The sequence below is a fragment of the Thermobia domestica genome, chromosome 4, assembly GCF_964235325.1.
Source record: "Thermobia domestica chromosome 4, izTheDome1.hap1.1, whole genome shotgun sequence".
Lineage (NCBI taxonomy): Eukaryota > Metazoa > Arthropoda > Insecta > Zygentoma > Lepismatidae > Thermobia > Thermobia domestica.
In genome coordinates this window covers 283,020,704-283,035,393 of record NC_137457.1, presented here as the reverse complement: position 1 = coordinate 283,035,393, position 14,690 = coordinate 283,020,704, and the positions used below count along the sequence as shown (strand labels likewise).

Genomic DNA, 14,690 nt, shown 5'->3' with positions numbered 1-14,690 from the left:
TTGTGACGTCAACACTGAAAGAATACTGATCCGAGATTAACACACTGTTCACTGTAGATTTTTTCTACTTTACTCAAGTGAAAATCAAATGCGAAATATTATTATTATATATATATTAATGATGGTTGTTTATGCTATTAGACATAGCTTCGGAGAGCAGTTCTCGCAGAAGAAATGGACAAGGGAGATTGCAGGACAACGAGAAATTTTGGCAGCATACGGTGGGGTTCGTCTTGAAGACATTCGAGGAATGAGGGCACCTTTCTTGGCAGTAAGTATATAGATAACATTCAAATTTTTAAAACATACTTAAAGAATGTATACTACAAAGGAATGCTGAAACAAAGAGTTGAGTGCCAAAGTAACCTATGTGCCACGTTGATTCTTTCGAGAAAAGTCCAGTATTTTCATGAGATTTAACAGCTTAACGAGAAATCACCGCTCTCCCAGCACTAAATGAGCCATGTTTCCCAATAGGTTAATATCTCCTTGGATAAAGAAGAGCAGCTAAGGGCGGGTCGTGAGCCTAATTGGGAAATTTATGTTTTGGCGTTTAGGCGACTCTGGCACTCAAGCATCCAAATTAAGATTCTATTATAATACTCAGCTTAGGTTTACTTAAGCATCATAGTAAATATAATTACAATCTATATCTAGATAGAACTTAACAAATTGACTATGCTGCCACACATTTGTTTGGAAGAATATTATACATTAAAGTATTTAATGAATCAGTATTTCACATTCAATTATAGCTAATATAGATATGATTGAATGTGAAATGGTTATTACATACAGGAAGTTATCAGTGTCAAATACATTGGAATAATGAGCGGGTAATGTGATAAAATAAATAAACTCAAGTTGTACTCACTTTGCTCCTCTAAATAATTAGAACTGTTTCTATAAGATTATCGTAAATCTCTATCTTAACCACTCACGAATCTATGAGGTTATTCTAAAGTCTAAATTTGTGACTTAATTATATAATATTTAAAACATCTACAATAATTTGGAGGAGGAAAGTGAGCACCTTTTGAGTTTTTTTGCTTTTGAAGCAGTTTTCATTAAAATGAATGTGATAAGGTGTCTATTATTTTTATCATCATCATCCAAATGTCAACATTGCTTTTCCTCGTAACAATATTTTGAACATATCGCTACGGGATTTCAATTATGGGTTTAAGTTTGAAGTTAAAAAATATATTATTTTTAAAAATGTACTTGGTGATTTGCATGAACCCTCAGGGAATGATTTTATATGCAAACACACAGAAGATACACAAAATTGCTTTTAAATATTACAATGATATTGGAAGCATCGGTTTAGCTTACATTAAATATCAAAAATGTCTAACAAAATTGTACAGGATATTTTTTAAAGAAAGTTTATGATTTTATCTACATATTATCTTCATTTTCCTGGAATTGTGTAACACGAGGGTGAGAGGAAAAGAACAACAAATTAAATAAATAAACGTCATAAAGAAGAAAGATTACCAAGTCCTTTCATATTGTTTCTTCCAGAGTCCCAGCAAGTTTTATTATATTTTCATAGGAGTATCGTTCACCTCGCTTTTTAAATGCTTTCATATTTTAAATAGTCCAGTTGACTTTTAAAATTATTACGATACTTTCTTAACTAAGATCTAAACTAACTGAGTAGTCATAGTAACCGTAGCGAACACAGAATTTCATCAACCGGGAAGGCACAAAAACACAATGTTTGTGTTCATCATAAATTTTTAATGGTACCAATTTAATATGGTAAATTTTTATTTTTCAATATCTGATAAAAAGGAGGATTCAAACTGAGTAATCCCTCCCCCCTTATGTAGGCCACTGAATGTGATCCTAACATTTCCAGTAGGGAAGCTTTGATAATGGTTGGAGCCACCTGCAATGTTACTTTTTTTTAAAGTGTGAATTAAAGGAGAGCGATTACTAAAAACACCGAACCCTGGACAAAAAAAAAAAAAAAAAAAAGTCAAAATAAAATTTTCGATTTTCAACTTAAGTATTCTCCATTGTTGTTATTTTAAATTTTACAATTTTATGGAACTAGGATAGGTGAGTAACGTGGATGGAGATGTGATCATGTTTGAACTTGATGGTCTCGTTGATCATTGTTCAAAACACAAGGAACAAACTTCTCTGTAATTCGCCTCATGTTTAGTTCATCCATTAGAAATCATTAATTTACACCGCATGACAACCCAACTCTATTACTAACATGGATTATCTTCCTTCTGTCCTCGAGGTTCATTCCACACACTGTCATCATTTTCTCCGGAGTTGTGAATGACGACAATCACCAAATGCCTGTCACAGACTTCCAGTCATCTTTGAAATGCTTAATCTACTCAAATGTTCTCCTTTGGCTCAAAGATCACTGACTAATAGTATCTTTTAATATTCAGTGTGTTTCAACTGCAGTTTTCGTAAGATTGAAACATAATCCAACACAGATCCGTTTTTCCTTCGCGTCAGCCATTTCGAAATTCGCAGACACAACGGAACACAGGGTAACGAAACCACCAGAAACTAAGGAATGAATACATTCACAGCAATGCCACTTGGGAAGATTGTCACTTGAAACACACACCAAGATGCAGCTAATGTCGGAAGTTCGCACTGCAACTGATTTGAGTAGAATATTAAAATCCTCGGAAATTTTGAATAGCATCTTGTATAATAAATCTTCTTCGAAAAGATTAGTATACATAGATTGCTGAAAGTAGATTTACACACAACTATCACTTCCTTACCTGTTTAGGGTATAAAACAATCACATAAAGAAGAACGACAAATTATGCCACTCATCTTCATTGTAAATCTGTCTGGGAATACCCGCCGAATGTCTATAATGAATAAGTATCAACAACTTAATGTGTTTTCTTTTATTTACAGATTGGTGGCAATAAAATGTTCAAAATGTTGTATGATACTAACTTTACTTATGATTCTTCGATGCCAATCTATGAAAACCGCCCACCCAGCTGGCCCTATACACTTGACTACAAGATATTCCATGATTGTATGATACCACCATGTCCTACAAGGTCTTATCCAGGTAAGCAATTCAAATCCTAGTATTAGATTTAGAATTTTATAATTTAGCTTGATAGATTAAAGGCAAGAGATGCTAGTAATCAGATTTAGAATTTTATCGTTCAGCTTAGTAGATATTTAGAATTTTATCGTTCAACTTAGTAAATATTTAGAATTTTATCGTTGAACTTACTGTTAGTAGATATTTAGAATGTTATCGTACAGCTTAGTAGATGAAACTACAAGAGATTCTAGTAATCAGATTTAGATGTTTATCGTTCAGCTTAGTAGATGAAATGCAAGAAATTCTAGTAATCAGAGGTAGAATTTTATTGTTCAGCTTAGAAGATATTTAGAATGTTATCTTTCAACTTAGTAGATATTTAGAATGTTATCGTACAGCTTAGTAGATGAAATTACAAGAGATTCTAGTAATCAGATTTAGATGTTTATCGTTCAGCTTAGTAGATGAAATGCAAGAAATTCTAGTTTTCAGATGTAGAATTTTATTGTTCAGCTTAGAAGATATTTAGAATGTTATCGTTCAACTTAGTAGATATTTAGAATGTTATCGTACAGCTTAGTAGATGAAACTACAAGAGATTCTAGTAATCAAATTTAGATGTTTATCGTTCAGCTTAGTAGATGAAATGAAGAAATTCTAGTAATCAGAGGTAGAATTTTATTGTTCAGCTTAGAAGATATTTAGAATGTTATCGTTCAACTTAGTAGATATTTAAAATGTTATCGTACAGCTTAGTAGATGAAACTACAAGAGATTCTAGTAATCAGATTTAGATGTGTTTCGTTCAGCTTAGTAGATGAAATGCAAGAAATTCTAGTAATCAGATGTAGAATTTTATTGTTCAACTTAGTAGATATTTAGAATGTTATCGTTCAACTTGGTAGATATTTAGAATTTTATCGTTTAACTTAGTAGATATTTAGAATGTTGTCGTTCAGCTTAGTAGATGAAACTACAAGAGATTCTAGTAATCAGATATAGATGTTTATTGTTCAGCTTAGTAGATGAAAATGCTAGAGATTTTGGTAATCAAATTTAGAATTGTATAGGTTCAGCTTTATAAATGAAAATGCAAGGCAACTAAGATGTATAGATAATCAAACTTGTTGCAGCTTGTTTCCTGTCTTACCAAAGGATCTTATGCTGATGACACTGATATTGAATTTCGGCGAGATTTACTAAAGCACGGCGAACGAATTGCTTACTTAATAAAAAACACAATTCATAATAATCTAATGTTTAGGCAATATGAGTGTTCAATGAAAATAATTTATTTTCATATTGTCGAGGAAAAAAAGAAAAACGGTTACAGTCTATTAGAATTACACAACCCCCGTCCAATGCTCGAAGTATGAATTTGTTACATTAAGTGACGACAATCTTTTGTCCTACGTGAAGGACTGGAATTTGTGTAACATTCTTGTAAAAATAAACAAAAATACCGGTATATATATAAAATACATGAGGACTATCCAGAAAGAAACCCACGTTTTGGAATGAAACAAAGACAAGTGATAGTAGACATATTTATAATACACATTTTGAAGCGACACTCTTACAATATTTCTTGACATATTTGTCGTACAAATTTAGGCACTTATCATAGCGATGAACAAGCTTGCAAAATCTATTGTCATAAAAAAAAATGCCGCCTGTGACTTCAACCATTTCTGCACACCAACCTGAAGGTCTGCGTCCTCATCAAAGTGCTTCGTTGCTAGCCAGGTCTTCATGTGGGGAAACCGTGGTAGTCACTTGGTGCAAGATTCGGGCTATATGGTGGATGGTTGAAAATCTCCTAATGAAAGGCCTGTATGAGTTCCTGAGTTCACTTGGCCGAGTGCAGGCAGACGTTGTCATGAAACAGCAGGACTCTTGCACTCAGTTTTCCTTGACTTTTTTGGTATTGTTCTTCGCAGCTTCTGTAATATTTCACATTTTTCAGCTGTAATTGTTGCACCACATTCCAAAAAGTCGACTAGCAATGCACCTACCCTATCCTAAAACACAGTAGTCATAAGTTTTCTTGTAGACAGAATTTGCAAGTATTTTCGTGGTTTTATTTGGTGAACTGGTGTATTTCCACTCCATGGAGTGCTTTTGTTCACAGTTAAAGGGCTTAATCCAAGTCTCGTCCCCAGTACTAATACGATCAATAAAGGAATCGTCGTCTTTCTTATAAACCTCAAGAAAATTCAAGGCGGCTGATATCCCCTGAGTTCTATGTTTCTCTGTCAGAATTTTCGGAAATGGTAGCTTAACTTTTGGATCACAACTTAATGCAATAAGCTTCATGAAATTTGCGGAAACTCAAATAAGAGCTCTGTTATCGTAAAAGGGCATTTGTAATGGATTTTTGCGATCAGTTCATCTGTCAAAATACTCGTTCACCCACTTCGGTCATCATTTGTGAACATCTGTGCGGCCCATCTTTTAAACATCAGACACCAAAGCCTCACTTTCACTCATCACATCTTTGCCGTAAGGTTCACACAGTTGTCGATGAATGTCAATCTGTTTAGTGCTTATCGCGAACTTAACAACTGGCGGGATTCTCAATCGGAGCACTCTATTAATAGTGTATTATGAACAGAGCAGAAGGAACATGAACTTCACACGTTTATACCTGGAGACACACTGAACGGGCGGAAGTCTCTGCACAATATGGCGGCGCTCACCCGCTTCTAGCTGCACTCTGCCAAAACGTGAGTGACTTTCTGGATAACTCTCGCATATTATATTAAGTAAGTCATATTCACCATTATATATTCACTATCTCATTCCTATTAATGCTTCCGAATAGAAATTTTCTTCATAATATGTGTTTATTGATTTTATGGTTTCTGAATATTTTTCTCGAAGAGTAGACGAAACTGATTTTACGCATGTTTTCTAATCTACCTCTCTCTATATATAAGTATTTAATCTATTCATTGAAAATTTAATTTGAATCAAGTTTTTATGATGTTTGTTGATTGTATTTACAGTTGACTTCTATTGTTGTCATTGCACGATATTTGAATTTAATTGTTTTACTTATGCTTTATAGGCGTATGGGAAGTTCCTATGGTGATGTGGCAAGATTTAAATGGTGGAAGATGTTCGATGGGTGACGCTTGTAGCAACCCACCTACTGCTGATGGAGTCTATAAGATGTTGATTAAGAATTTTGAACGCCATTACACGACTAACAGGTAATTGTTAAAATGAATGAACAAATTCTTGTCATTCACTTATATTGTTGTGTAATTAAGGATTCTGATAAGTGATCATGATAAATAATTTGGACTGAAAATGTTTTAGTAATAGAAATATAACAGAAGTTGATGAGGTGCATTCTGCCCATTGGGTTTCATCATGAGTCTTGATGGAATAGAATTGATTTTCGATTAAAATAGTGTGTTACAGTTTTAAATATTTAACGAAATGTTATCAATTGGAAAATTAACAACGGCAAATTCTTACTTTGGTCATTTCATTCATTTTATTCGATTCAGTGATTTGGATCTTTTGGTTTTGATTTTGAGAACGTATCTGTTCTAGATTCGTTACCGGTATCGAAGCACGTAATGACTTATTGTTGATGCCATGGTTATGTTAGATAAGGTTAGGTTAGATGAAGAACTGGTTCCTAATGATATTTAATGAATTGTTGCGAGGAACTAGTTCCGTACGAATCGATTGATTGAACGATTCATTGAATGAAATTACCAAAGTAAAAAAGAACTTACCTTAATAATAATCATCTAATTTTTAATTTTATTGTAATATATATTAATCCTGAGATCAAATTCAATCTTGGCCACGTTAAGGTGGATCTCGGTGTTCTCGGTGCTATGCTAAACACTGCTTGAATAGTGCGGCGTTGCCAGACAGTGTCGAGTGTTTACTGATGCCAGATAATAAAGAAAGTAATCATGGAATTCTGCGTGGATACTTACTGGAGAAATTAGTTTTCGACCTTACTGCAATTCACAACTAAGTTCCGCTTCTCGAACTGCAACGCTATAATCCAGGAATTACACATACAAATTCGGCAACAACGCATTATGGCGTTCTGCACAAGTTTCTTCTCAAAATCTATTTCCTTAAATATAAATTAATATTTAAATAAAATGAGAGACAAACATGAAAAACGGTCAAACAATATGTCTATTTCGTATTAAGATCGTTACTTTTAAAGTACTTTACACATTCAAATAAACATCTCTTAAAATTGAGCACTTCTAGTAAGATCTAGCGGCAAGTGCCATCTTGTGTGCTCACTATAAAACGAATCAAATAATTTCTTTTTTTGTTACCTTTTTTCAATGTCAGAAGACAGAACCAAATGAATGAGTGTTTTGTGTTGTAGCTGAAAAATAACTTTATCTTATAGTACAATATTTATAATATGTAACGTTTCATTGCGCAGTAGTTAAGGGAAGGAGCTAAAATATGTACTGACTTCCGGGTGGTGATCCGTCTAAACGGACTGAATTTGCTTTTGCGCAATCCTCAAAAGCTAAGAATGGCACCGTTTAAGAGCCATTAATTTGTTACGGGAAGAAAAAAAAAAAGTGTAGCAATTTCATTTTAATAACAAATTTTACTAAGTAGTTAAACGTTCTTGTGTACAGTTCGCAGCATAAAAACTTGCAACATGATCATGTAAGTATATTGTGAAACTACGCCTAACAGCCCAGGGAATCAACATAACGTCTAAGTGGCACGAATCACGCCAGGAGAAACCTCGGTGCCCTCCCCTGCACACTTATTTTGAAACAAAAGACTTCGTCGTTTCACAAACTTACACGTTCATGTTGTGGTTTTTGCTGTGGACTGTACATTATATGTACTAGTAAATTTCCCTATAGTGACAAAAAAAAAAAAAAAGGTTCGTTGATTTTTAGTAAATCTTGATTATAAATACATACTGCACTTACTTCCCATAACAGGTTTGTTAAGCCCAAGCCCGAACTTTGGTGACCAATAACTCGGAGAAAAGTGTTCCAACGAAATTTTGTAGCGCTAAAAATTATGTTGATTAATAATTGGCAGGTTTTATTTTGCTGGTAGAGATTGTATTTGTGTTTTCTGTATATGTAGGGAAACATTTTATGCATATACTACTTGTAATTTTTAGAAAGCTCCCTCGTGGCTAAGCGGTTAGCGTACGCATTTTTGGCGTGGGGGCACCCAGGTTCGTTTCCTAGCCGAAGAGCATGTGCTTCGGATCCCACGTTAAGCTGTAGGTTCACGTTTCATATAGTCTCGGTGCAGAATGGGACGCTAAATTCAAATCAAATCACACCGAATTGTAATTTTAGACTTAGAAATTGCACTGTTCTTGTCGAAGAAATATATAGGATGTATGTCGAGCGGTTGTAAGATTTGGTTCGAATCTTTCCAGATCTTTGTTTCATTCCATCACGGAATTTATTTCATTATCTACGGAAGCTGTTTAAAAACACAAAGAGTGAAAAAGTGATTGACTGGACCGCGACCCGCACATGGGACATCAAGCATACCGTGCTGATGCGTTAACCACTACGCTACTCAGTCCTCTTGCCAGAACAACCACTCGCTCTCGAGGTCGCTGCTATCCACTCGGACCATGTGGTTTGTCCCTTGCTGTGATTGGGCAATCCTGTGTTCTTATACCGAGCACCTTATTATGGTTGTGATTTCGTATATACTAATGAAAAAAGTAAACAACCATTTTTTTTTTTTTTTTTTTTTTAATTTTACACACCAAATCCTCTATAGGTGCGAATTCTAACGCAAAGAATGAAAAAATGTGCTTCACTCTTTGCGTTAGAATTCGCAACTATATAGGATTTGGTGCGTAAAATTAAAAAAAAAATGGTTGCTTACTTCTTTCATTAGTATATATATGTTTAAAATGTTTAAATGTATAATGTAGACAACATTGTAGTTAATAGATCAGTCAGAACTCTTCTGACGCAAGGAAATAAACGAAATATACATATATCCTATCATGTATTGTTTGCAGGGCTCCTTTCGGTCTTTACTACCACGCTGCTTGGTTCACTCAACCACATCACAAAGAAGGCTTCGAAGCTTTCCTCGACACTATTACCAGCATGGAGGACGTATGGCTGGTGACCAACTGGCAAGCTATCCAATGGATCAGAGATCCTACTCCTTTGTCCCGCATCAACAACTTTAGACCATGGCAATGTAACTACCCGGTAAGTATATTATGTTTGTTGCCTTTCTCGGTGTGCTCCACAAGAATTTTATTTCTCAGCTTGTCTCATTGCTCCAAATTTTTCTCATGCTTTCTTTCACTTCAGATTATTTCTTTTTATCTTTCTCTTTTTACCTCGCTGCGTGTATTCTTTTTTTGTATATCATTACCCCAATTTTTTCCGATGCTTTCTTTCCTGTGATTATCTCCTTTTTTGTCTTTATCAGTATACTCTACAAGAATTTCATTTCATTGTTTGTATTCTCATCCTTTCTCTCTGTCATTATTCCAAATCTATCTTATGCTTTCTTTCACTTCAAATTATCTCCTTTCTTGTCTTTCTCAGAATACTCTACAAGAATTTCATTTCTCTACTTTAATTCTGATCCTTTTTCTCTGTCATTTCTCCAAACCTTTCTCGGTATGCGCCAAAAGAATTTCATTTGATCTCTTTTCTGTCATTACTTTATTTTTTCTCATGCTTTCTTTCACTTCAAATTATCTCCGTTCGTGTCTTTCTCAATATGGTTCACAACAATTTTATTTCTCCGCTTGTATTTTAATCTTTTTATTGTATGTAATTATTACAATTTTTAAAAATTATTTCTTTCACTTCAGATTATCTCCTTTCTTGTCTTTCTCAGAATACTCTACAAGAATTTCATTTCTCTACTTGAATTCTGATTCTTCTTCTCTATCATTTTTACAAACCTTTCTCGGTATGCTCTACAATTTCATTTTTTGCTTATTTTAATCCTTTTTCTTTCATAAATTTTTTTCTCATGCTTCCTTTCACTTAGACTATCTCCTTTCTTGTCTTTCTCAGTATGCTACACAAGAATTTCAATTCTGCGCTTATATCCTGATCCACCCACTCTCTCTGTCTTTGTTATTACTCAATATTTTTGCTCATGTTTCATTGAAATGCTATCAATTATACAGGACTTGACATTTAGTTTAATTGGATAGTACGTAGTATACTTGATTTGAGTCTAAATAGTTTTGTAGCATGTGCACGTCTTAGATTTAACTACAAGTTCTAGAGAAACATAGGTAGAAGACAACGAAAAGGAAGCGTTTCGTTAAATGAATTCCACATTCAATCGCCGAAGCTGTATTGATACAAAATACATCCTTAAATACAGAATTAATTGTGTTGACACATTAAATGGCTACCGAGCTATTTTGACATAACAACTGTAGTGTCATCATTATTCCTCTGCTGTACACTAATTATTATTTTTGTCTTTTTTTCAGGAACGTCCACGACGTTGTAACAACCCTAAAGTCTGCAACCTCTGGCACAAATCAGGCGTCCGCTATATGCGAACCTGCCAACCTTGCCCAGATATCTACCCTTGGACAGGAAAAACAGGCGTACGAAATAGTCGCGTTGATAACGAAATTGATGAATAAATTGTAAAGAAAAACAAAAAAAGGGACATCGTTTTCCTTTTCGAAACAAAACAAAACAAAAAGATAATTAATGACGCTTCAGAAATGGACATCAGGGGGTTTGGGAAGGGAAAGAATGAATGACTTTTTTTTTTCAAACTTACATGAAAAGGGTCTGTCTGTCTGCCTTGGGTGATTATAAAATTGGATGAGGCTTGGATGTGTGTTCCAGGGTTACATTTTTTTTTCTAATTGTGAAACGAAAACGATAAAGATGTGTTGTGTCACACGAGACTGACTTATTATGGTGGTGTTTCTTTGTACTAGGTGTGCGTACAAATCGAGTGATTCACTTATTTATTGATCTTCTTTCAAAGCCTTAAATAACATACGCACTTTTTTAGGCGAATTTATTCTAATTATTGAAGATAGGTGCAAAAACCATGTTCTATTAAGTAAATATATACGTCATGCAAGATAATAAACACACAAGTTATCAGTGTAGAATAAAGTATCTTGCGTGATGTGTATAGATTTTTAAAAAACGGTATTTGTAATTTTTTTTCCTCTCTCCACAACAGAGAACTTCAAAAATTGTTTTCACACTTTCTGTAGTCTGCTTTCACGATACAATCTTTTTAAATACTTTGTTTCTTTTCCTTTTTTAAGGTCTAGCTTAAGGAATGGTTACTCTAAACTGCATAGATTTCTTATAGCGCTTCTGTTTTAGCATATTTTATTTTTAGATGCTAGATTCGTTCTTTTTTAAAAACAAATTCTTGGAAAAATTATTTTTCTGTATATTTGTGTTTGTAAATAATAATTAATTTTAAGTGACACGTTAGTTAAGTTTATTTTTATTTTATTTTTTTTAAATAGATTAAATATGAAAGGACTTGACCTGAAGCAACTACTGGTGCTATATAAGAAAAAGAAAAATGACTTAAATTGGTGTGTATATATATATATATATATGTATGATATAATATAATATATATATATATGCACTCATACTTGCCAACAATTGTTAAAATAGAAAACAAAAAAGATATTTGCTGAATAAAGAAAGCTTTTGTATACTATTTAAGGCGATAGCAACATTTTGTACAAACTTGATTTGAGGTAAATAAGTAGCATAGAAGCATATTTATAATCCTACCTCATCGCTTTAAATAAAATATATATACTCGTAAAGAAGGAACTGACAGTGCTATATTGTATGCTGTAGTTAGTCAACTAAGAGTAGTTTTTTAAAAATTATTTTTTAATACAATGTACCTTACATTGACCTGTCCTTAGATTTTAAAATTTATGTGGAAACAAGATTCCTTGACTTTTAAACTTTTGTTTCATATCACCTAACTCGAAACAAAGGGAAAAGCCAGACAAATGAAAATTCCGGAATTCGTCCCAAGTTTACAAAGAGAGATTTTTCCAATTCCTTCACTCAACAGTAAGCAAAACAAAATAACTCTTTATACATTGAGAAACGTGTCTTACTGTATATCACGTTATATTTTTGTTTTTCAACCTTACTCAGTCAAAATACCTATAAACTTCTTATCGAAAAAAAAAAAAATACCATTTTTCTAATATCGTTACCTTAAAATTTCCTATTTCGCCCTCAATTATCACAGAACAACTATTTTTCAAACCTCTCTAATGATGTTACGACAATTTTATTATCTATTATATTAATAAATTACAGTTTCCTCTTTCGTTATGTAATATTATAACAAAGCAGAATTTCCCAACCCATTACTAATCTTTCATACTTCGATTCTAAGTGTTATTTCTCAAACACAAATATTTCGTTGCCTACTTACTTTTATATTTCTAATTTTTCCACTTTGTTACGTGTGCACTACCTTGAAGTTTCCTGCTTCGTATTAATATATTATTCCAGAAAATATTTTAAAATTGCCATCTCTCAAATAAGAACAGTCTTACCTTGTATCAAGAAGTAGTCGAGCTTCAATCAAACGGTTTCAGTGCCCTGACAACTTCGATAAATGTGTCAGCACACGCTGAAACCGTTTGATTAAACCTCAACTGTTTCTTGATACGAGGTAAGACTGCTCTTACCTTTGAACTTCTTACTATTTACTTATTTAATATATCAAAATTTCTAACTTTGTTACTATTTGTTACTTAACAAAGCAAGCTTTCACAATTTGTTACTTAACAAAGCAAGCTTTCACAATTTGTTACTTAACAAAGCAAGCTTTCTCAATTTGTTACTTAACAAAGCAAGCTTTCTCAATTTGTTACTTGTCTTACTACAAAAAAAAAATCTTTCTGTGTCACTTACCTGCTGCTTAACAAAGCAAAGTATTCTTATCCACTTTCTTGCCTGCTACTTTCACAAAGTCTAAGTTACTTATTACTTGTATAAATCTAAATATGTTAGTACACCATTTATATATTACTTTCACGAAGAAAAAAAAACTATACTTAATCTAGTAAAATAATTGATACAACAAAACCATAATTACACAAAACTTTCAATATTAATTAATATACAATTAGTATCGTTGGCAAGTATGTAAATATGTTAAGTTAAAAAGAAAAAAAGACATTACATTATGTGTAATGAGTCTTGTTTGAATCATGACATAGTAGAACAATGTTGCAAGTAACAACATGTTCCACTGACAACGTTAAGTTGCTATTTTTGACTAAAGGAAAGAAAAAGTTGTGCCATTTAATTATTTTGAAACAGTGTCACAACATTTTGCACGATAGAATAGAATATATTACGTTATATTCTGTCCCTAATATATATAAATATATAAATGAACAAGACGTAGTTGTTACTCAGTTGTACATTACATGTTCTGAGATTTATAAAAAAATCAAATGTCACAGATCATGTGATTAGTTTTAAGAACATTCTATGTAAATAATAAGCGTTTACAGCAGACTCCTTATCGAATTTGCCATTAATTTTAGTCCTTTTTTTTACACTATTAATCAAATATATTTTAGAAAAAAGATCACTGCACAAAAATCGTAACAAATGAAAACAATTGTTAGAAATTTATTTGAAAATTTTTACGTTTAAACAATCTAATTTTCAATAATTATTTCTTTAAAAAAATATGATTCTATATTGGTAAACAATACCTTTAATGTGTGTCATGTTTTCTATGTACTCTGTATAGAGTACATTGTATTGTGGAAATAAATTCTGATCTAATTTAAACTGTCTTTTTCTTATTTTACGAAATATAATTTAATACCTTCCATGGAACAATTTTGTAATATTAGTTTAGAACCTGTAAATAAATAAATAAACAAGTGTAAAATGAATTCAATTCTCAAACTGGAAGAAGTATTAGGGAGAATCAGAAACTAAAGTTACAAGGTCGATATTTCTGGAGTTTCATCCCTAAGAGCACAATTACATAGCAGGCATATGCCTATCATGTTCCCTCAGGTACATGAGAATGTGTCCAGTATGTGCCTCATGTACTTCTGAGAGAGAAATCACATGGATGGCGAGTGATAGAGTCTATGTCCGCCCCTAGGCACATGCCTGACATGGTCCTCGGAAACGTGACTAGTATGTTCTAGGTATGTTCCCCATGCCGTAAGCGTCAATGATCCACAAAATTACTCCCTCAAAATATGTTAAATCGCCTATATGCATAATGTGTTTACATTAAGGTGTCTAAAAACACTTTAAACAAATAAATAAAATAATAATAATAAAAATAAAAACATAAATAAATTACCCCGGGGTGGCCGCGAACCGCCGACCTATGCATTACTAGCCGCGTGCTCTTCTGATTTGGCCACAGAGGCGATGAAGAGAATGTTGCTTGTAGAGGGATAAATTGTTGAGGTCTTTCGAATTTGGCTGATCAAAGTGCTCCTTTAACCGCGTATATTTGACGATAACCGTTTGGGATCAGATAAAATCTGCTCGCCATGTAATTTTATAACTAAATGAAGAGTGTCTATTTACTTTATTTCATGGTTCTTCCATATTCACTTCCAAAGGATCGGCGACAGTTGTCATCT

The 14,690-nt window shown here is 33.1% G+C and overlaps 1 protein-coding gene across 7 annotated transcripts in view; it reads left to right on the top strand.

Moving 5' to 3' along the window:
- The window catches only part of Cda5 (Chitin deacetylase-like 5), a 454,673-nt gene extending 440,804 nt beyond the window's left edge, over positions 1 to 13,869 (top strand). For all 7 annotated transcript variants that reach the window (XM_081756025.1, XM_081756024.1, XM_081756027.1 and 4 more), the window contains 5 exons: positions 142 to 271; positions 2,911 to 3,073; positions 6,126 to 6,270; positions 9,072 to 9,270; positions 10,527 to 13,869. In XM_081756025.1, coding sequence (XP_081612151.1) covers positions 142 to 271; positions 2,911 to 3,073; positions 6,126 to 6,270; positions 9,072 to 9,270; positions 10,527 to 10,685 — 796 coding nt within the window. In that variant the 3' untranslated portion in view covers positions 10,686 to 13,869. The remainder of the gene's footprint in view (positions 1 to 141; positions 272 to 2,910; positions 3,074 to 6,125; positions 6,271 to 9,071; positions 9,271 to 10,526) is intronic.
- The last annotated feature ends 821 nt before the right edge of the window (positions 13,870 to 14,690 follow it).